A 23185-nucleotide genomic window follows, 5' to 3' on the forward strand; every position below is an offset into this window, starting at 1 on the left:
CAAGGAATTTCTTGTAACTACAGTAAATGCCAAGGTCCAGATTGAAAACCAATGCAGATTTTCATAGCTTCCCTCTCCAAAATTCTCAGAAAGATGTCTTGTTGTCAAACTGGTAATCCCGATCTAATTTCAGAACAGGCTGAATCTCACCCACCTCTGCAGCCAAATGCAACAGATATGCTAATGCATTAATGCATTTAAACTATTATCAGTCATTAATTATACTGCATGAGAAGTAAACAGTTTTCATTTTAGCATACAGCTGCAGTTACATAATGTACTAAGGAGGGAAGAAAGAATCGGCTATATCCTTTCTTTCTGTAAAGATCTGCTTTCAAGTGGAAAATAAATCCTACCACTAACAAGCTCTAAGAATAGTTTCCTATAATAAATGGCAGAAACTGACTTGGAGCATTAAAATAACCTCATAGAAATTTGTGGGAATCATTAAAATGGCTCACTGATACGCTCCAATACTAAATAAAGACCTAGCATAATATGTATATGCTTCATTTATATAGCTAATGCATGTACTGATAATCTTTTTTCTTGATCCATGAAGGCATCTTGCACAGAAAGTGTTAATTGAAACTCATAATAATACAAGAAAGGAGTAATTTCTCTGCTTTCAATTTTTTCTTGAGCATAGGATTACTTTTACCTATTTCATAGTAATATTTCTTCTGCGACATTCACCTGTATGGAGCTTCAACAGTATGTTTTATCAATGAGGTATTATAAATTTTAATGTTTTCAGACAAACCCCAGAAGTTTTCAAAACTAGCAGCAGGTATAACAAAAAATCTATATAACAAACACTCCTATATATAAACATCTACAAAATTAACATTTAGAAGGGGGTTGCTTTTTGTAGTATATAAAAGAGAGATCTGAAGTCTGCCCGATTCCAAAGCATACTCCCCCCCCTCTTATTTTTACATTCACAATTAACACCTTTTCTATGCAATCACAGAAAGTCTTTACAGAAACTTAGAAATGTTAAAGAAATGGGAAACCACTTTTATCAAATAACTATTAAAAACACTCCCAGACCCAAATCACTAGAAGAAAAATTGGAAAACTCCCCCTAGTGAGAACTTGATTTTTAATGTAAGTATCCAACCCTACTCAAACCTTCAGATCTCCTTACACATATTTTAAGAGACAGTAGCAGGCAAGGGGAAGGTTATTTTAAAATAAACAAACAAACTGCTGCTTCCATGCACTCTAGATCTTCACATTTTAATTTTTCAAACAGTAATTTCTTAATTGTTACCTTTGGCTTCTTTCCAAATAGCCACAGCTTTCCTTTAGCCTTGCCCACTGTAGTTTTTGAATCAATTCTCATTCCTTCCTGCTTTGGTGTACTGATGGTTCCGTCAGAGATAGTTCTGTAAATATTCTGACTGTAATCTTCAAATGGAAAATCTCCAGGAGGTTCAAAACCGGATTTGAAGCAGTCTATCACTAGTTGAGAGTCCTAAACATAGGACATTAAGGAGTTTAAAAAGCAAAACAAGCAAACCCATCAAGAATCGGAGAGAGAACATGGAGACATAAATTTTCCCTTTAATTGCAGAGATGCACAGATGGGAAATTGAGAGCGAGCTCAAAATGCATGCTTTTGGAGAGATCAAGTTAAGATAACGTATGTTTTTTTTTTCTCAGCGGTGTGTAAATCAAAGCATACCCTGCTATTCAGAATCCAGCAAATACTCCCCAAAGGTTACCACGAATTTAAAACAGGACATGCTTTAGGGCCAAACTACTACCCCACCTTCTAATCCTTCAACATTAGCACTGCATGAAGATAACACTAAGAAAAACTAGGTGTAGTAAGATATAATAGGGAAGAACCTGTATTAGAAGGAGTAAGAAAGAAGTGGCAATAGCTGCAATCAAACAGGACACAGAACGGTACTTTGTTAACTGAACACCCTTTATATGACTTAATGCTACATACTGGAGAAAATACCAACCATGAGGGTGTTCCAGGATAACCAAAACAATGCGTCCAATATCACATACAGTGAGAAAGTGTCAAAGATCTTCAGATCACAAGAAAGCAATGAAACAGGAAGACAAAGACACCGAAAGTGGAAGGGACCATTTAGGCTAAAACTCAAGTCACAACACTTTTCAAGCAGACAAATATTTGACCACAGAAAGATAAATGTACAGGGTAAGTCTGTCTTTCCCCTCTCCACAGCTTCCATATCAGTTAAATTGCTCATGCACATTTAAAAAGTCGCTCAGTTCTACTTACTCTATGTTCATCAACTGATTTTGCTGCAAGGATCATCCCTTCTAAACATTTAGAGATAATCGGAATAACCTTGCGCTCAGAGTCGGCAAAGCCTTTGTAACATTCACTAAGTTTGATAGTCCTTCTTTCATCCATTTCTTGAAGTTGCTGCAAGCACAAAGTGAGATAAAATAAAGCTTTTATTTGCAGATTTCCCCCCCCCGATCCTGATGTATGCAGTTACTGTGCTCACCACAGTGTAGTACAGAATTTCTGTGCTTTCCCAGTATTTTTTATTTGCTTAACAAAACAGAACTTAATTAAGTTAAAAAAATCAAGTCCTTTCAGACATAGACTTAAGATGCCCAGAACAGTAATTATGAAGAATTGATACCCTTTGATTTTTAAAAATGATGTAAAGGACTGGACTTTCTTTTCCTTACTCTTTTTTAAGGCATGTGCACAGTGTCTACAGCCGCCTATTTACTTTAAAATATTTGTTTCATGCAAAAATGAAAACAACAGTAAAGAAATTCTACTAATTTCTACATCTCCTCACTCTCTCCTTCTAGTTCCAAATAATTTCTTTCTGGTGATAAGTATCTCTATCTTGCTTTTATTTTTATACTTTCCAATAAATATCAATGATTTAAAAAAAGGAAAAATTAGAAATATTAAAATTATATGCTGTTTAGACATGCTCTCTGATTTGAAATACAAACCATTTCCTTTAGAAGTGTGCAAGAAAATAAAGAAAAGAATACCATTACATAAGATTTGTAATAAAAGTCTACTGGGACACAACAAAAAGAACAAATTAAAGAGAAATACTATTAAGATAATAGCCCTGGACCTTTAACCTAATTGAAGGTGGAAAAAAAAAACCACAAAAGAAAGCAAAAAGCAACAGTACATACATCAATAGGTTATCAAAAATGGGATAAGACGTTGGATCATTCCTGTATCTACTCTAACAAAGGCAGATGGCTCAAACAGCATCCAATTTCATCTCTCCGAAACAAAGCAACAACCTAGTCATGCTGAATCCCTCTCCCAAGGTTTTCCCATAGAATGTTACCAAATACTTGCAAGGAACTAATAAAAATGTAGTCCCAAGAGAAAGCAGGACTAGGCCTTTCTGTTCTCACTGGAGATTTCAAAAAACGTAAGTAATATCTCACAGTGATAACGGATTTTAACCCTAGAGAAATAAAGGCAATAAACCAAAACTCTGGTCCAAGCTACAAAGATGATCGAGCTGTTTCTCCTGGGAGTTGACTGCAATTCCTCCCATCAGTGTGATAATGTCAGATCTACTGTTGCACTGCTTAACAGTTAAAATATTAGAAAATTCTTTAATAAGTCAAGGCAATTCTCTCCTGTGATTCCTAGACCTTCTAATAAGTATTTTTTAAAAATACGAACCCCTTTGTGCTTCTAGAAAATATCAACCATTCTTAAGTTGGTACACCTTCAAATAAAGTCACTATTTTCACTCTCTACTTCCTCGCTCCGTGTCTCAGAATCAGTTTCTACAGTCACAGTATACTCCCAAATGGCTGAACGTACATGCCAATACACTTCTGAACTCACCCTCACCTGACTCCCCCCAACTACTTTACTTTAAACCAGCTTTGCAAAGTCTGTTTTTGAAAGAATCTTAAAAAGAAAAAAATAATCATAATAGTTACATGAAGCACTTTGAGAAATCCCCTTCTTAGCTGCAAAGTATTGATCTAATTTGACCTTTAGCTTTTTTTGTTATTTTAAAGAGTTCTGTGGATTGCTGGTAATATTGATGAAGCAATGACCAATGGGGGGGAAGCACTTCTGCCTCCAATCCACCCATTTTATACCTGTACATGAGATACATTAAACCACATAGTCACCATTAGCTACACACTTTCCTTCATCTCTGCCAGAGTCAAAGCATTCACACGCACACACAAATACCAAGAGAACTAGTGACCAAACCTTACTAGAACAATTGTTTTAAATGTTTGCTCTCACCCAGATGTTTCAAATGTTTATTTTGCCATACCTCTTCAGCAATGTTTAAACAAAGAGTCTATAAAATATAAAATCTTCATAGAAAATGCAACAGAATATGTTCATTACAAGTCTAAGCATAATTACTGTAAGCAGTCTCCTGATTTCTTGATAAAATTTTCCACTAAAATCCCAAAAATAAAAGTTTTAAATTTTAAAATCTACTTCTCTCTTAAAAGAATATCAGACATACTTTCTCTGTTAATTATTTTACCTTATAAATCTGAGGAATGACGATATAATAGTGTTTGTGCTGTTCCCCGTTAAAATTCTGTAGTTGTGCAGCATATTCATTTTTGTTTTCATCAGCCATATGTGTGCGCAGGTTTAACTGTTGCTTAGCCTAGTAGGAAAGTGTTATCAGTTCAAACATGTCCTGCGCTTTTCAATGACATACAGCATTATTTTATTTTACCAACTATGCAAAAACTCTGATCACAAGTCATCAAAACTGACATCCTTATAACTGAAATAAAAACAATGTGAGACTTCATATATACTGACAGTCTACAGACCTAATTTATTATATACAGAGAGAGCAACGATCATTGTAGCTCCCTTAGCCACGTCACTTAAATGCACATCCTAAAAAACACAGAAGTGACTGAACATATATACCACAAGATACCAAATACCAGTAAGCCTGCGTGTTTAAGGAAGATAGTCATCATCTCAACAGCATCATCTCGAGACTAATGAAGCATACTCCCTCTCTGTGCTGTGTTGTATTTTACTGTAACTTTGATTTTGCACATAAGCAGCAAGCATATTTTATAGACAATTTTATACACCCAAAGATTGTTGTTCCAGTACTGATGATAAACATGCAAATAAAATGTTTTTTATAATAAAAAGAGAGTAAAGAAATGGCACCGCTCTTACCTTCTCAACATCAGCCTTTGTCGCGTTAGTGTCGTTGTCCAGTCTTTCGTAGCTTTGCTGTGCCTTTTCTGCCTCCCTGCATTCTCTCTCAAATTTCTTTTTGCTCTACAAAAGCCACAAACTTACTGCTTCAACAGCCACTATCCCCTTTTGGTTTTGTACAGTAATTTTGAATTCTAAATATCAAAGCTTCCATTTAAGTATCTTAAATTCACTAAATACCTTTAAGTAAATACATTGTTCTCGCAGCAACCAACTCTCAAAAATTTTCAACTGTTGTATTTAAAACTTATTTCCTTGAAGTACCAGCAAGAAAACAACTGTAATTATGCTACAAAATATCAGATAATCAAAATACAAAATAACCTATTACAAAGATCCGCAGTTAATTATAAACAGACAAGTCCACCTTCTGGCCTGACTTCAATAACCTAAACAAAAGTTAGGGGGCAGAAAACTTAAACCTGGACTTGTATGAGTAAAATTTTCAAGTTCCCTTCTTCAGTGATCAATTTTAATTGAACAAATTCAACTAAATTATTTTGAAGGTAGTCTGAAGGATTTATCTACATTACGAGATCTTAGCATACCCATCCATTATCATCGGTATTCATATCAACTGGCGTAGCTGTGAGCAGCACAGACAACAGTATTCAAGGTACTTGATGTTCAATATATCTCGCTGTTGTCAAGACAACTGCTGTAGGAAAAACTGTTGCAGCTCAAGAAATTAATAGCTCTAGAGACAAACTGGCAACAGAGATCGCATGAGCACTGCTCTCCTGCTTCAGTTCAAAGTCAGGCAATTGAGGTTAATGTGTCCCTTAAAGGCTGTATGCATTTAAAAGACTGACTTTGCACTCAAGTAAATACAGTGCACACAACACAACTGATTGTTTGAGGTGAACTCGGAATTACCTTGGTGAAGGGTGACAGCATCTAAAACTACCACATCTGCTTCTACTCTGATCCTCTGACCATTAATTAAACTCTTTGACATGACACTGAAGCAAGACATTGCTTATCTGGGTCCACAACAACAAAATAGAAATTCACCTCTCCGGTATTGCATCACAATAACCAGAAATTTATTATATCTTTGATTCAAAGACACAAAACCAGTAGAACATCAGAATGCATCTTGAACACACTCGGTTGAATTTTACATTTTCTCACCTTTAAAAGCACATCTCTCAAGAAAAAGGAATTTATAATCCGTTCTAGAGAAATTAACTTCCTGCATTTCTCTCTTAAAAAGTAATTCTACTCCTGAAAGTATAATAGTCTACAGGGATATTCTTGAATAGACCTCATGTATCAAGCCCTCAAACTCAAGTCAAATAGTGACTTAAAATTTCATCTTTGTATAAATAAATTGTCATTATTAATTACTCTCTAAACAAAAAGTAGCCTGCAGAGAAGCAACCGAAGAAGTCTGTACCTATGTTAAAACCAGATTCCTTTACACTGGACAAAAGCCAAGACTTCACTCAAACACACACACAGAAGCTGTTTACAGGAGATTTTTTTTTTTTAAGCAGGGAACTACAAATGCATTGAGCTGTATTTTGGATGTTACTAAGTCTGATTTGGACATTCAGTAATATAGCTAAACATTAAAGCCTAAGCAAGCAAGATGACAACAGTTCCGTTTACAGACTGCATATTATTAAGTTTGATAGGAAAAAAAAAAACAAAACCAAACTCACATTATCCATCTGTTTCCAGCACATGTCCAGATACTGTTGAGCCTTTCGCCCTTCCTGAAGATGCTAAAAACACCACAAATAAGTGTAATTTACATATCTTTTTAGTACTATTACCATTAGTTAGTCCCTGCTCCAGTTGACATGCTATGATGTGCAGTATCTCCCACAAGTTACCAGGTCTCTTTGGAAGATGTTACTAGTCATAAGAACAGTACCACAGATGAAAATTACACTGGCAAAAGAGTTACTAGTAAGCACTACCTCCCAAGGCCTTAATTTTTAGGTTTAATAACTGTAGTAAACCAGTACATAGAAATACAGAATAACTTTAAATACGAGTTTTATAAATGTATTACAAAACCTACTTATTGCCAAGTTCATTAAATTGGGTAAACAAATACATCAACTCGTTAAAAGACATATCCATTTTGATATTCTAGTATCAAAGTATAGAAATTACCATTTTTCTCTCAGTTTTCAGATCATGAGAATATCTCATCAATTCTCCGTACACTCTATGTCCCATTTCTTCTGCAACTACTTCTCGTTGTCCTGCATAGTCATTCAACTCATTAAGGATGTTAAAAAAGGCAATACACGAAGTAAACCTGACAGAAAGCACACACGCACAAACATACATATACAAAAAGTGAGACAGCTTTTTAAAATGGACTTCTTTTAGTATAGTCTGTACTCCTGATTAAATAAAACAAAAAAAATCATACATATTTACAATAAACCTTATCTTAATGCTAATTGAATTATAGTAGAAATGCAAGTTGGGAAAAGCCTATATTAAGCCTAGCATGTACTATATGTTGCAATGTCTCTTCAAATACATTTTTTAAGAATATGGATTTTTGTGGATGGAAAAGAAAGAAGAAGAATACTACCTGGAAAGCCCTGTCGTATAGTGGTATCTCCTAAGCTGCCAACTGAGAGGCCTGAGCTTGGGAACGGATACATACGTCCCTAGGCTCGGAGGCTGAACTTGCTGCAGAGATGATGTGCTTGGTAGTCTTGAGGGTGGAACATGCCAATCATACCACTCATATGCATCCCGATGGATGATCTACAGAACAAGTTTGCTATCAGCTCTGGAGACAGCTGCCTGTTTGCCTGCCCACCTCTTGGCTGGAAGTAAGGTGCCACTATGGCTGGCACTAAAAAGGGGGGAAGAGGAGGGGCAAAGGGTAGAAAGTGTGTGTGGAAGGGAAGAAAGAAAAAAACAAAAAAAAAAAACAAAAAAACAGGCACCACATTAAAATATACATCTTTCTCTCTTTTAACTGTGGAATACTGCCATCTCCATAGGCTTGGCTCTGGGGAATTCAAATGCCACCCTAGCACTAGAAATCCCATTCCCTGTGGTCCAGGATCTTTAAACAGTTGAAAGAGAGGAAATCCTAGTGTGAATTCTCAGTCACTCTGCGCACAGCATGTGCTCTGGCTGCAACCTGAAACTTGTCCACTTTCTTTCCTTCATAAGAATTATCCCTAAAGAAAAAACGTATTGTGTTTTTCTAAATAAATAAAAAAATGGCTATGGGCATGGACAGCAAAACAGGCACCTCTGATAAATAAATTTGTTTAGCACAAATTGCTCCTCCACAGTTAGACATTCACTTACTTTGTCTCCCGAGTCAAAGCAAGTCAGCAGTTTAAGAGCTCTTCTTGCCAAAAACATGACAATATTGCCATACAAATGCACTGAAAAACTCTACTAAACTAAGCAAAACACACAGCCTAAGAACACTTAATTGCTTTTCTTTAAAAAAATAATACTAGACCATACACAGCATACTAAACTTCTGCTTTCAAACTTTCAGCTAGCTAAAGATTAATTTGGAACGGAGCAAGTACAACCTGCCACGTTTACTACTTTAAAATACTAATAGAAGTAAACTCAGGTTTCATGCTGAAGAATTACAGCAGAACTATAAGAAGCCAAGCAGAATTTTTTCATCTTAGCCAATTAAATACTTTATCTTAAAAAAAAGAAAAAAATCCATAAAAGGACAGAGTATACTGTAGTCCTTGTTTCTTATACATAGAACTTGAAATGCACATTTTTACCTGGGTTCCTCATCTTTGGGTGAACGTTTAGGACAGTACTTCTTAACCAGATTTCTATTAAGGAAGAACGAAAAAAAGATGCTATTTTAGAGTCTCTTCTGAGAAGACAAGACATACACATAGAAAACTGCATGAACAAAGTATTTCTTTTTAATGACTTCAACGAACAAATCTATTCCCTCTGTCATCTTATAAGGGTGCTTTAAATAACACAAGGCAGCAATCTATGGCATTTTCAAAGTTTTAAGTCACTTTGACCTAGAACAATATATTCATAAGTATTTTAAAACCTCTATTGCACAGTGACTAGACATAAAATAATGAGTTCTTTATTTAATATCCTTTTCGCACATGCAAAAGAAGCTAGCAGACAAGAAAAAAGCCAATGTATGATCACCATGTAACATACGGATAGCACACACTGTATGCTATACCCATGAGCACAGAACTCCAGGCCTGAATTAAGCTTTGAGCGTACATTCAGGTCAAAGGTCTTAACCACACTATCTCCAAACCTTCAATACGGATATTTCCAGAACAGAAGAGGCAACATCTCTTTTCAGGAAAGATGTTACATTTTGCCCTATCACCACTGTTGTAAATATCAAGCTTTTAGAACCCAAGAAAATATCAAAAAGACAATCCACGGGACCAGCACTTTACACAGTATCACAGTCCAATTTCCAAGAACACTGATAAGAACTCATTTGCTTATCATACAATGCAGAAACAGCACCTTAAGAAACATACAAACAATATCACCTACTCTACCCTAGAGCATAAATAACACAGGCATACACTGCTTACACAAACCACCACACAATATTTGCAGATATATATATTGCTACAAATACCCCAAATCCTGCGATGAACATGAAATGAAGCCACACAATTTTACAGACAGAAGGGAAAAGAGGAGAGAATTCCAATGATTTTTCAAATTCTTATCTTCCTGTACGTCAACCTTTGCTTTAAACTTCTAAGTACACATTTTTTCCAGCACAGCACTCTGCCTTGACTTACTATATTTTTCTGACAGCAATGAGGTCTTAAAATTCTTGAAATTCAAGAGGATACATGTTGTTAGTCTTGAAAAAAAATCCGTAATTTCCTTCTCATTTTTAGTAGCTGGATGTTCATACCTTCAATTGGTTGCATTTTTTATTCTAGCAATATTCAAAATTGTCAGCTTTTCCCACGAAACAGAAAATTTGAAATTGTACCTCTACTACAGTTCTTTTCCTTTCCCTGTGAGAGTTTGTTATTTTACAGCAAATAAAGAATCCTTTTTTGTATGAAAGAAAAACAGGTAAGACACAGGATTCTTCTCAAATTGCTTACCTTCAACCTTTGTGCTTTTTGAGGTCAAAGAAGTGAAACACCTCAGTTGCTGTGTATTTTTAAAAGCAGCAAACAGGATTTAAAGAGCCATCTACTACTCAAATTAAATAGACCGATATTTAAATACCAATGCCCACCCTCACAAAAATTCTCGTATTTTCCAAACATTAGAACCACTTCATTGAAATCTTGCTAGTAACGTTTAAACTGTGAGCCAGATTGCCTCTTATGATATCTCTCATTTAAACTATCAAAGTAGTATTTTTAAGTGTGAATCAACATCTCAGCAGAAAATAATGCATGTCAATTATTTGCTTTACAACCCACAAATAGAAGCAACATAATGCTGGCAATTTTTTTTCCCCTGTACGTCTCTAAATAATCATACCTTCCATTTAAGAACAAAAAACCCCAACAAAACAAGTGCACACAACTGAATCATTCTGTTCAAGAGAACAATTCAAAGAGTGTTTGCCTTGAACTTGTCAGGGAAGACTGCTCGAAGTGTGTTCTTGAGGTGGACCTGGATTATGCAAAGAATGTTTCTGCTTTTTAACTGGTATGAAATAGACTTCAATCAAACTTCTGTATTGTGTAAAGGGATGGTATTTTGTAATGAAACTATTTTACATGTCCAGCCAAAGAAGAAATTAAGTATAAAACAACACAAAAGTAGCAGAGCTGCTTTAACAGTTGTCTTTTAATTGGCCTCTGGATATAATTCTTCCTTCTGCCTGTCCAGTAGTAATTGAGACAACTGGCCACTGACTTCTTAGACTAATTATTAATATAGCCCAAAACAGTTTCTGCAAAAGCGGCAAAGAAGTAGACTATATAAAGCAATCTACACCCCCAACACTACAGAAGAAAGGAGAGGGGGAATAAGAGAAGATTCTATGAAACAAAATCTTGCATGCATGTTTTGTATCTCATTCCCACTGTCCATGTGTAACTTCGGTTGTTACAAACTATGAACTACCTTATCATTAAAACAAGGGTGCTAATCCTGCTTTCATCTAAAATAACCTTATGCGATTTCTCAAATCAATTTATTCAGAAGCCATTATCTCTACGGTACAAGGGTACAAGTACCGAGATTATGTTCAGTCGTGAAGTATATACCAAAATATGAGCAGGGAGTCTGTGTGGAAATAGCAAGCTTAGACCCTTTGTCTCTTTCCATACCCTCAGAGGCTACAACCAGAAAGAACAACCATGATAAGACAGTCAAGTCTTTTTTACATCAATATGTACTAAGAAACAGAATAAATGCTGACTTTTTAAAAAGCATCTACAAATTTTATAAGAACTTTCTCACTGAAGTTAAAACAAGAATCTCTTTTCGCTATCACCAGAATCCACTGCCTGTTGTAACATACTACTTGGTAAGGATTAAACGCAGTCATTTTGATTGGAAAATGCATAAACCAAAGTAGAAGAAAAAAAAGAATAATAATCTTTGCTAAGTAACTTTCCCATGTTTCATTTTCCCTTACGTTTCTGCTTTACTCCTCAGTGCTTATTAACAAATGGAAAACTCCTAAAATTCACCTTATTATTATTCAGAAGGTGAAATGCGTAACAAGCATACAATGCTGTAGCTAAGCAACCAGGCACGAGCCTTTTCAAGGGAAGATTTTCAGATGTGTGACAACGAGAAAAGAAACCACTTACTAAAAAACATACAGTTTAAAGTGTCAGGAGAGAAGGGTCACAAACGGATTATTTACTAGGATGCTGATTTCTGTTCTTGTTTCATTTTTTAATGCAACTGTTTACTATTTCTAGGAAGACAAAAATATTATATAATCCTTTCTCTTAATAAAAGTCAGTTTCATTAGTCAATCTTGTCTACCTTAAGATCACAGCTAGGAACGTACAGTTTTGAGACTGTGTGTGATCAGGATTTAAGGTTCAATAACAGCACAAGGTACAATAATCAAAGTCAATATATATGAAACAACAAGCAAATGCAGAATTTAAAGTTCAAAGAAAAAGCCAGTGTTCATGTGAACAATGAAGCATAAATGGCTTTACCAAGAAGTGAACACCAACACTTAGAAAAAACAGAGAAATTAGATTTAAACCTTTGAAAAAATGCAGGTTGACAAGCAGCTAGCATGAGTGTAGATCTGAAGAGTGAAGCACTATTTCAAAGAGGAGCCAATCGACACTTTAAGGGGGCATAATGTTCTTTAACATTTTTATCTAAATGCATGTCTAATCCTCGGGATCCAAACATGGATCTGACTAGTTTATAAGAAAACTGCAGAAGTAATTGCAGACCATCAGAACTGAACCAAATTTAGGGATAAATTGCTCTATACTTCCTTAGAAAAGTGTAGATTTATGACACTTTAATCCTCTCTAAAAGTACAATTTAGACGACTTCTACCACACTGCCTTATAGCCATCTGGAAGCAGATTTCATACAGAACTAACCACATCCAATTGTGCTCATCCTGTAATTTTATCAACCTCTCTTCTCAGTATAAATTGGTCTCAGGTCAACACCAGTGAGATAGCAGCCTGGACTATACTGCTGATTTTTAAGAGAAATACCACCTCAGTCACATAGCCAGAAGTTTCAAAAAGCACCCAAGTTAATGAATTAATATTAGTCATGTACATAAAACATCTACATAAAATTTTAGACATTTGTACAAAAACTGTGTTTATCAACTCAAAACTAAGTTTTCTTCAGTCAATTAATATAGAACATGAAGAACAGGAGCAGCAGCATCAATATGGTAGCATTTGTATTAAGGTAGCAGCTCAGGTACTGTGGCATCTGCTTATACTAAACCTCTACAGCCTCTAATCATATTACAAACGAGCTTGGGAACAAACTCTGAAGTCTGTTTTCGTAAGTTACTAGAAAAATGCAGTAAGTACTTAAAGGCATTTCACATTTATACGTAAAGTCATACTTTCAATAGGGCTCTGATGGCTTCAGTATTGCATATCAATATTATGGACTGGGTGAAAACAACAATGACAAACTGTATTTAGTAACATGTCATCAGAAAAAATTTTAACTGAAGAAATGAATCTTAAAAAAATTGTAACATGGAATTCAAGTTTACAAAGCTAAATGTCCTTGGAACAGTTAAGAATTTGTATGTTTTGGCTTGCAGAAACATCACTATAGAAGAACCTGCCACATTCATATTTGTGTAATAATCAACAGCATAAATTCTTGGCTCCGATCAAAGGAAGAGAGATTTGAGAAATGAACACATATGGTGATAATTTGTGTCCCCAACTTCACATTTGAGCTTACACCCGTTTTAAATAATGTTTCCAAAATTCTGCATAGAAAAATGTGGTAACTATGTCTCAATTTGACTAGACATATGCATGTATTAATATTGTATTTAGAAAAAAAACACTTATACACAATAGTATGCAGAAAGAACATGAAAAATACATTTGCTTAGATTAACTAGACATCTCCAGAGATCACAATGTACAATTTTAAAGGGAAACACTCAAGTAATTCAAGAACAATCATCGCTATTTTCTTTAAACTGACAACAGAGAAGCTGATCAAATTCAGAAATCTTATTCCACATGGTAGTTTCATCTATAAGTGCAGGTATAACTGGTATTACTGCCTAACATCACAGGAAGTGGAACTCTTCTGTCTTCTCAAGTGTCATAATGCTTCAGACAGAACAAAAAGGGAGTGAACCTCCAGAATTACTTTGCGTGTGATGATGTGGAAGTAAACAAAACAGGCCTTCACCTCGCCCCTTTTAAGCAACAATGCTGATCAAAAACAGCATCTGAGAATTCAATTACAAAAGTCAGCCAAGAATCCAGTAATTTGGCACCTACGAGATCTATTTTTTCCCAATTATAAAATAAGAACAAATTAAACAGTCATATAATTAAAATGAAATTTGTTTATCTACAATGTATACTGCAATATGTTTGTCCCAATTCACATCCCCGTAACTCAGTAATAACCTTCACAATCCTTGGGGTACCACAATATGTTAGTTGAGACCCGAGCTACACAAAACCTAAGATTTTCCTTTAAGTTAGTTCAAAAAAATGAAATTATACTTGCTTTTTTTCAGAACAAAGTATATTGCAGACAAAGACAAGACAAGCTCTCTAGACAGGAGGTGTTTTTTTTTCCCTCTGCAGACATTTAAGGATTCCTCAATGGTTTCAATTTTTCTTATACTTTTTCTCAGTATCAAGAACCGCCTATCAAAGAAGAATAGCAAGGAATGACTTGCAACCTGAAATACAGCATTTGGGCAGGATTCTCTCAAGTTATCATTTCTGGAATTGCTCAGTGACCATAATCTGCAATAGCTGCCTAGAGTAAGAATATAGTGAGTTCACTCAAACAGTTCCTCATATGCTGTACATGCATCACTTGCCATCTCCTAGAACACTCAGAACAGCTGTTGCACCTGGGAAAGTCTCATCACCAAGTTGTGACAGTATAAAAAAAAAAGTTTATCAAAATGCAAGGGCATAGACAAAGTGAATATGAATTTCTGCCAGGACACAGACTCTAATTTGTGAAAACTGTTATGAAAAAGTCACTCAAGTTTTAATCCTTGGGTTTAAGTCTGTAAGAGTAAGATCCATCAACAATCTCAACAGAACGTTCACAGCCCACACTGAAACCAAGACAGAAAAAAAATACCACCATACATCACTAGCATTATCTCCCTCGTTAAACTTGTTTTTTCTTGGTCTCCCATCCAAGTACTAAGAGAGCCGTACAACTACCAAGAGGTGACCACTCACCATACGATCTACTAAACAAGGGCATAATAAACCTCAGTTATAAAGTTCATTATGAAGAGATTCTCAACACACTATTTTTAAGATTGTATTTCATTACAAAAGGAAAAAACAATGATAAACCAGAAATTTCTATTGGACATATTAGCATCTATCTCACAGGCCACATGCTGCCAGCATTAAAATTCACCAGAACCATAGTCCATCCCCAAGACCTTCTCTCTCAGAACTTCTCACGAGCAAGCTGCAGGATGGCTAACTCTTCTGCAGGTGAAAATTTTGCTTGATCTCAATCTCCCCTGGGGCCTCATGACTGTTTTACATTGTTAAAAACAGTGAGTGTCCTCAAGAGCAATGATGACTGAAATCAAGTTGTTACCACAAGACAGTTCACTACTAACAATCAATTCTCCCCCAAGGAATACAGAGGCAAGAATATCGAAGAGTAGCTTCATGAACTGGTCTACTGGCAGAAAATCAGTCACCCTCTCGTGTGTGTGTGTTGTCCAGACCCTTGTTGGCAGCAGGCAGGAAGTGCATGCATGCACTGTACAACACATGTGCAGCAAGACCTGTGCTTCCCAAAACTGTCATACTTACTGCACATGGACAGTCAGTCCAGTCATCTGACAGAAGGGGTACTTGACATAACTGCTTCCTTTTTGAAAGACACTTTGAGAAAAATCAGTAGTTTTACCCAAGAGAGTAAAATGTTGAACAAAGATTTCCTATTTTTAGTCAAATCCTGAAGTAATAATGTGGTGTCTCATCTTGCTAGCTGTGGAATGAACCTTTAAATATAATTAAGCAAAATGGCATTTGTTCATACTATTTAAGGAAAAGATCTGGACAGATTCGTGCAAATAGAACACATTTCCAGTTTTAAACAGGCAACTGAAAACAGATCAAAACTGGGCTGTGAACTGGTGCTGTGCATGCTTCAAACTTTCCTTTACCTCCTGAAGTTCTTCTACACCAGCTTTGGAAAAGTGGTATTTATTTCCTTCCTTTTAAGAAAAAAATTCCTTCAGTAAAGTAATGGGGTATTATGTTAGGTGAATATACACAACTGGATCAAAAGAAACTGATAAAGAAACCAAAAAGGAAATGAGCAGCCTAGACAGAGAACATCCATACCCTCAGCTGTGAACCTCATTACTGCATTTATGAGGAAGGATTCCTCAACTCTGTATCTGGTGACAATCTAGTTTGCCAATGATGAGATGATCACAGGAGAGAAGCTGCTATCAATTTCAGTCTGACAAGGGCTAGGCAGCAGCTTCAGCTGAATCCCCAAAAGAATTCAAGACAGCAAAGATTACGGTGAAGGCCAAGTTCACAGAAGTGTCTTATTTTAAACCTTTTTCTTCAAGCACCGTGCGCACTTTTTGGTAAAAATCAGTCCTGCTTTCTTGTGAAGAATGTGCTTGCTTCTCTACCATTTCATGGCTGCTACTCTTCTTGTACGATCCCTGAGGGGAAATTCCTACTGGACCTAAATGATGTTTCACTTGGCACCAACAGAAAGTAAACTGGAGAGGTAAGACAAAGGGTGGTTGGGTTACAGTCTCACCCAAAGGTACAAGACCAGCTACGGAAAGGGCGTGCTTTAAGGACAGGAAGATCTGCTGCTTTCTCGGGTTCTACTCAATGATTTCAATCAGATTTCTTAACACAATGTAGTGTAGCTCTTGCCAATTCAACATGAGAAATTAATTAGTAGCAGAGGCTTGAAGTTGGTTGAACACACACACATAAAAACATAGATATGGATAATGCACTTCGCAACAAACATGCTGATAGTCAGTGGCAAAATATTACTATGGTTTTGTCTTGAATCTTAAAATTTAAGTTTTAAACCTTTTTAGTTCAAAGATTTGAACTAAATGGGTGGGAAGCGAGGGAGGGAAGAAGGCAAAAACAAGCAAGGAAATAAGCGCACACCCAAAGATAATTTTCTGGTTTGGACTGGTAAAGAAAAAACTGTCTGCCGTGAAAACAACTAGTGATCTAATTCACTCTGTAAATGAAAAATGGTCATTAATCACAACATTACATACTTGCCCATCATCTGATACAGTGATTTTAAGTAACTGTTAAGATTCTTTTAGAAAGAGAAAGAAAAAATCCTTACCTCAGTTGTTTTGCATAGTTTTGCTCAATTTCTATCCTTTCTTTTACAAATTTTGCATATTTCTCCAAGAAGTCAATGCCCCACTGCGTATGCTTGTCCAAGTTATCAAACTGATCCTTTGAAAACAAAGGAAACAAAAATACCCAGAATTAGTTACGAACCACAGCAGTACCAGAGACGACATGTAATTTATTTATGAGTTGTGCTGTGAGGGAATGCTTGCTACTTGGATAGAAGTTATTCAAGTTATAAATCAGTGATGTGTGTGTATATATACACCAGCCATATACCAGAACAGTAAGCTGTACGTGCAGGCACAGATCTACCTCCTTCTGTAAAAACAGCTCTAATACTTGCACTTTAAGTTGTATGCAGTCTTTGATCACTTTCACAATGCAATATGTCTTTTTTTCCCCTAAAAATCCTTTAATTCAAAAGTGGATCTTTTCCACCAAGATAACAAAGACATAACCAAAGATCAGTATTAGGTAAATAAGAGACTGTTCAACAAGAGCTGTGTCTGGTAGTTTTAAAACACAAGTAGTTGTAATTTCATTGGATACAAAAAATTACTTCCACTCTTACGACTACCCACTGAAAAGAAAAACAATATAAATTATAGCTGCATGACGAAGCTGGGTGTAGTCTCCAGATGAAAAACATTTATTAAAGCAAATCTATATACACAGTTCATGATCAGCTCTAGCTGGAGATTCCAAAGAAAGCAAACCTGTCCTTACCCGTTAAGAAAGTTATAGCAAAGCAAAGGCACAAAACAAAGAAGAGAAACAGTCAAAAATAAACCACGCTTCCAAAAAAAGTTGGGGGACTTTTAATACATTAAATCAGCTTCAAAACAATCTTTCACTGTATTCTGTACTGATCAATAGGTGGAGGATACACTAATTAGGACAAGTTGAAAATTCAAAAACCAAGTGGAAATATGGAGGTTAGGAATTAGGCAGGAATGAATAAAGGTACAAAATACAGCCTAGCAAATATTTTTAGTCCAGCACATTTGTATTTTATGCTAAAAAATCTGCCACAGTGGAAAAATCAAGGATTTTCAGCTTACGACAGCATTTACAGTCATTTTTTCTTAACAGTTACTCAGTAATCCAAAAAGACAAGCAACTGCAGCATCAAAGTTTGTGTCCTGTATATGCCAAATCCAAATACACGTCACAGTAAATTTAAAAAATAAAAAGTAGAAAAAGAAAAAAAGCTAAAGAAAGCACTTAAAGGCAAAGTTTATTAACTTACACAAAAAACTGTGAGGGGTGTTTATCTGCGTCTTGCAGATTCAGTAACTTGCCTGAACCTAATGAATTATGTCAACCTTTAGTATTAGCAATTTAAGTTCAACTTCAACATGCAGTAGGATTATCTGAAGTTAAATCAAAAAATGCCATAAAATACTGCAAGGCTTAAGACTCAAGGAAAATGTATTCACTAAAATAGATACCAAGACAACACAACTATATACAACCAACAAGAATAATAAGAGAGAACATAAATGGGATTAAGGTTGCCCTCAAATCTTGCCTTGCGGCTCTTAGTTCCCTACCCCATGGACTAACAACCATGGTGGCCGTTAGTGCCTTGAACACTTCAATCCAATGGCATGTGAGTACTAACAACCAGAAGCACCCATGCTGTTCCACTACCAGCCACGTGCTCCTGCCTCTGCATCACTCTCTCCACCAAAAACACAACCACTTTCCTTGATCTGTTTCATCAGAGAACCATATAAACAGCCAAGAGACAGCGAGGGACTGAAGACAAGATTTTAATATATTTGGGAAACCATGGCCTGTATCTCATACTGTTCTGATGCGCCCGCTTTACACCAACTGGACATTTCCACACTAAATATCTTTTGTCAAATAAAGTGACACTTCTGCTATTGTTTTTAGAAAAGTTGCATATGCATTGTTTGTGTGTGGAAGAGGGAGACGGTTACCATACTGTAGTGTCAAACCAGTGTTGCACATAGGCATAAAAATACGTCATCTATCTCAAGAAGCCTTTCTTTCTTATATTCCACTCATTTTTGTAATTACTCTGACAACATTAACCTGGCATCCAAAAGACGTTTCCAAACGGTGCTTTTGGCATGGAGCCAACATCCAATACCATTAAGAAGAACCGACTTCCTTCAGTGCACAGCAGAACAAAGCCTCTGCTGTCCTACTTAGGCTCTTTAGCCCACAAAGCTCTCATTTGCTGCTAAGGTTTCATTAGCATTACGGAACACCACATTACTTATGTTTCTGAACATGTAACCAGAGAGGATGGCTTTCCAAATATTTTGTTCAAACAAAAAAGGACTCTACTGGTCAAAATTAATTCTCTGCTACTAATACGAAACTGGAATGGAAAAAAGTGAGTACATTTGACACGCTATTCTCCCCTCACATTTACTAGAAGTATTTCATCACTGATCGAGTGCCAAAAACTCTTCCTTTCCTCAATTCCTCTTCTTCATCTGATTCTAGAAACAATATGCTCTTGTGCAAAGACAGCTTTGTAGGATTATCCCATAGCCACCAAAGGGAAGAAAAAATTTGTTCCCTCCCTATATGAGGAACATGCATAGAACATACACAGAACAACCCGAATGGAGTAAATCCTATGTAAGAAAAAAATTAAACCCCATTAGCTATCCTCACCACTCTGCGGACCTTTACATTAGTCCGGCTCCTCCACCATTACTGACATCTATGAACCTACTCATGGATGCATTAATGATCTCCTAGACAAGGAATGGAAATCCTAATTTAGTGGGCCATTAGTCCACATTTACTGGAATTAAAAAAAGAAGTAGTAGTACAGTCCCACGCCTTTGAAGAGTGAGACAGCTTCACAACGTCAGTTTGTTCACTGCCATTTTTTGGTCAGCAATTGTATCACACACTATCTTAGAACGAAGCATACAGTATGAAGGATAAAACACTAATACTTTCAAGAAGGACCAAAGCATTTTTTGAAAACTGGCTTATGAATGACCAAAAAAAAATAATCTACAGACGATTTGTGGATTTGTATTCAAAATAAAAACACTATAATAAACTCTCACATAAACATTGATTCCTTGGATTAAATTGGACATACTGACGATGTCTCAAGTTCTCTATAAGTCATGTGTGTACTGTAGAACAGAGCTCTCAATTAACAGATAAAGAAAATATATTAAGCAAACACATCAGCTTCACAATTTTTCAAATTCTCTATGAACAATAAACCAGTGAATGAAAGTACGCAGTCACAAAAATCACCTTACACTGCCCAATAACAACACTGAGATAAATGAGCAAAAGACAAAGGCAACATCAATGACTATGCAGAAAGGAATGGCCTTTTCAGAAAGGCTTCTAGAGGTGAGTCACAAATTTACTCGTGGTCCTTTCAACTTCTCTCCAGAAGCATGCATGTTTGAGCTCTGGGCCTCAATTAAGCAAAACGTTTCCTTTTCATTCAGGAACACAAACAGAAAATCTTCCACACTGCTAGAAAGGAAATCAAATTAATGCACTGAGATACAAGCAAGCCAAGCGATACCTTGAATGGAGAAAAAAGTGCAAAAATCAGGCAATACTGTACAGAGGAGAAAATGGACCAAATAGTTGCAATAAAATTTAAACCTGGAATTTCAAAATAAATATATCAGTGTATTAGTTTGGCTGGCTCCTTTATAAGAAATGTGAAAACTGCATTAACTAAAGATCAGCAAAAGGCAATTAAAAAAAAAAAAAGAGCACATCCTACAATATCTGGCTATCTACTACCTTGATAGTAAAGTATGTTCTCAACAATATTCCAAAGCAAATATACATTGCTGTTTGCCTAGTAACTCCCCACACCCCTTAGCAGCTGAGCAGGCAATTTGTGTAAAAAACTTTATTAAAACTGCAGCTGACTATTATTAAACTGACTAACATCAGCTAATGGATGGTGGCCCTAAGTAGAAACTGCCCACTCAAAAGTTGGAATGTAGTCCAAAGTCTCTACATTATAAACAAACAAATTTGACACTTTAAAAAAGTTTGCAGTAGGTCAATATAGACCATTCCCAAAGAAACGTTACCTCCCTAAATTCTACTTCCAGATTGTTTACTGGAACCACAGATCAATGTTACGAATACCTATCAGGTTTTTGCAGATACCACGAAGCTTTACAATAATAGCAGCTGAAGCATCAAAGCAAGGAGCCAAGCTGAATCAAATCTGGACCAAAGACAAAACACCCTTTCCTGGGTTAAACTCAAGATTTGCTCTCCACCTTACAGACACCTGTTTTTTCCCCAAACAAGCCTCAAGAACCAATAAAAAGAAAAACATGGAGGATCTCTTCAGAGGGATGAGCATGGAGGGAATGCTACAGCACATAAATACCAAACCTTTAGTCTCCCTAAAGCTATCAGTAGCTCGTTCAGACACTGCTTTATATGGGAGTTTCCAATAAAAGGCATTACACCAGACTGAGATTTTAAAAGGGTTAATGTTCCCAGCTTTCATCAACTTTAGAAAGCATTTCTACTTGCATTAAAAGCTAGGATTGTGGTATCAAATTCGGGGGGGGGAAGAAGTCTGTTTTACTAAATGATTCCTTTACAATAAACTAGTTTACTGCATCAAAATCGAATTGCTAATTAGTCTCCATTTCACTGACCTCCGTTTTGATGATCTCCAGACAACACAGTTGAAAGCCTTAAGAATCATATTAAACACAGAACTACATCAACTTACAAGTTTAAGCAACCTATCTCAATTGATTACTATAATTAAATCTGCAATACCTTTAAAATATATTATTTAATAAAACTTTTATTTGAAGTCATGACACTTCGCATTAACTATGCTACCACCATTTTATTCTCTTTTGACTCAATTGTACATCATTATTTCCATACTTTTATCTGACCACAGTTTTAGTCTGTAGTTACCCAAGTGATCTTATTCACAGTTTTGAAGCACTGGCACAAGCCACTCTAAACTTCCGATTCAGTGAGTGGGAGATTAAAAGCTCAATCCCATATTTTGCTCTCTAAATTCTTAATGCTTCTGCAGTCCAGTATAAAGAAATACATACTATGCCCTAATGAGATACCACGAAGAAAGTGTTCAGAGCATGGAAAAGAAGGAATCAGGTCTTGTTCAGGGGAAAACCCTGAAACATTTGGCATCAAAAAAGCCCCACTGCATTTGTGGATAGAAATGTTGTATTGTATTATCACTTTAGGAAAAGCAACAAATTACTTAACCACACAACTGCAAGTCCACAGTAATCCAACTGAGAAAATGTGGCTCATTATATAACTCAAAATTGATTACAGTAGTTCTTGTTTACTCAATTAAAGCCCATGAGGGTTTCTCCAATGAACCTGAATTATGGATAAATTTAAATGATAGGTTAAATTCTGCATAATGTCCTTCCTTCCTGCATCAGCAGTACTGCAGAAGACAAAAAGACCCAACTCTATTCAAGAAGTTAAATATTTTAAGTTACAAAACATTATAAAGCAACTACTTCACGTATTAAGATTTTATCAAACTCTTCTCCTGAAGTATCTGAAGTGTTTCTATGAAACATTGTGCAGCTTGCTGTATTCTTTTTTCCTTTTTTAAAAAATAAAGATTAAGGCCTTGAATTAAGTTCAAACAATTGAACATTTTACATGAATGAGATGACTGCAGGTAAACTTATTTATTTTTAAAATAACTTGCAGTGTTTGTGCAAAGCACTACTTGATGTGCTGCATTAAAAATTATAGGAACCATAATCAGACATAAATATATTAATGCAAAGTTACCAGTATAGTACACCTATCCCTATTTGTCTTCAGGACAAATTAATTATAAAATTGTATTTTAATTAGAGTATGTTACACTAATCTACTTCTGAGAATACATTTCAGTTTTTCTGATCTTTGAAATCTCTTCAGTGCCTAGTTGTTTTTGTTTTCTACTTTTGTCTCA

The 23185-nt window shown here is 35.8% G+C and overlaps 1 protein-coding gene across 1 annotated transcript in view; it reads right to left on the reverse strand.

Annotated features, from left to right (window-relative positions):
• The window catches only part of FNBP1L (formin binding protein 1-like), a 62229-nt gene that overhangs the window by 12401 nt on the left and 26643 nt on the right, over positions 1-23185 (reverse strand). The window contains exons 3-10 of the mRNA XM_009333869.1: positions 17207-17322; positions 8962-9015; positions 7346-7493; positions 6886-6948; positions 5177-5281; positions 4509-4637; positions 2267-2413; positions 1277-1480 (exon numbers count right to left, since the gene is read on the reverse strand). Of these exons, the coding sequence (XP_009332144.1) occupies positions 1277-1480; positions 2267-2413; positions 4509-4637; positions 5177-5281; positions 6886-6948; positions 7346-7493; positions 8962-9015; positions 17207-17322 (966 nt within the window). The remainder of the gene's footprint in view (positions 1-1276; positions 1481-2266; positions 2414-4508; positions 4638-5176; positions 5282-6885; positions 6949-7345; positions 7494-8961; positions 9016-17206; positions 17323-23185) is intronic.

This window comes from Pygoscelis adeliae, unplaced genomic scaffold (genome assembly GCF_000699105.1).
Source record: "Pygoscelis adeliae isolate BGI_AS28 unplaced genomic scaffold, ASM69910v1 Scaffold10, whole genome shotgun sequence".
Lineage (NCBI taxonomy): Eukaryota > Metazoa > Chordata > Aves > Sphenisciformes > Spheniscidae > Pygoscelis > Pygoscelis adeliae.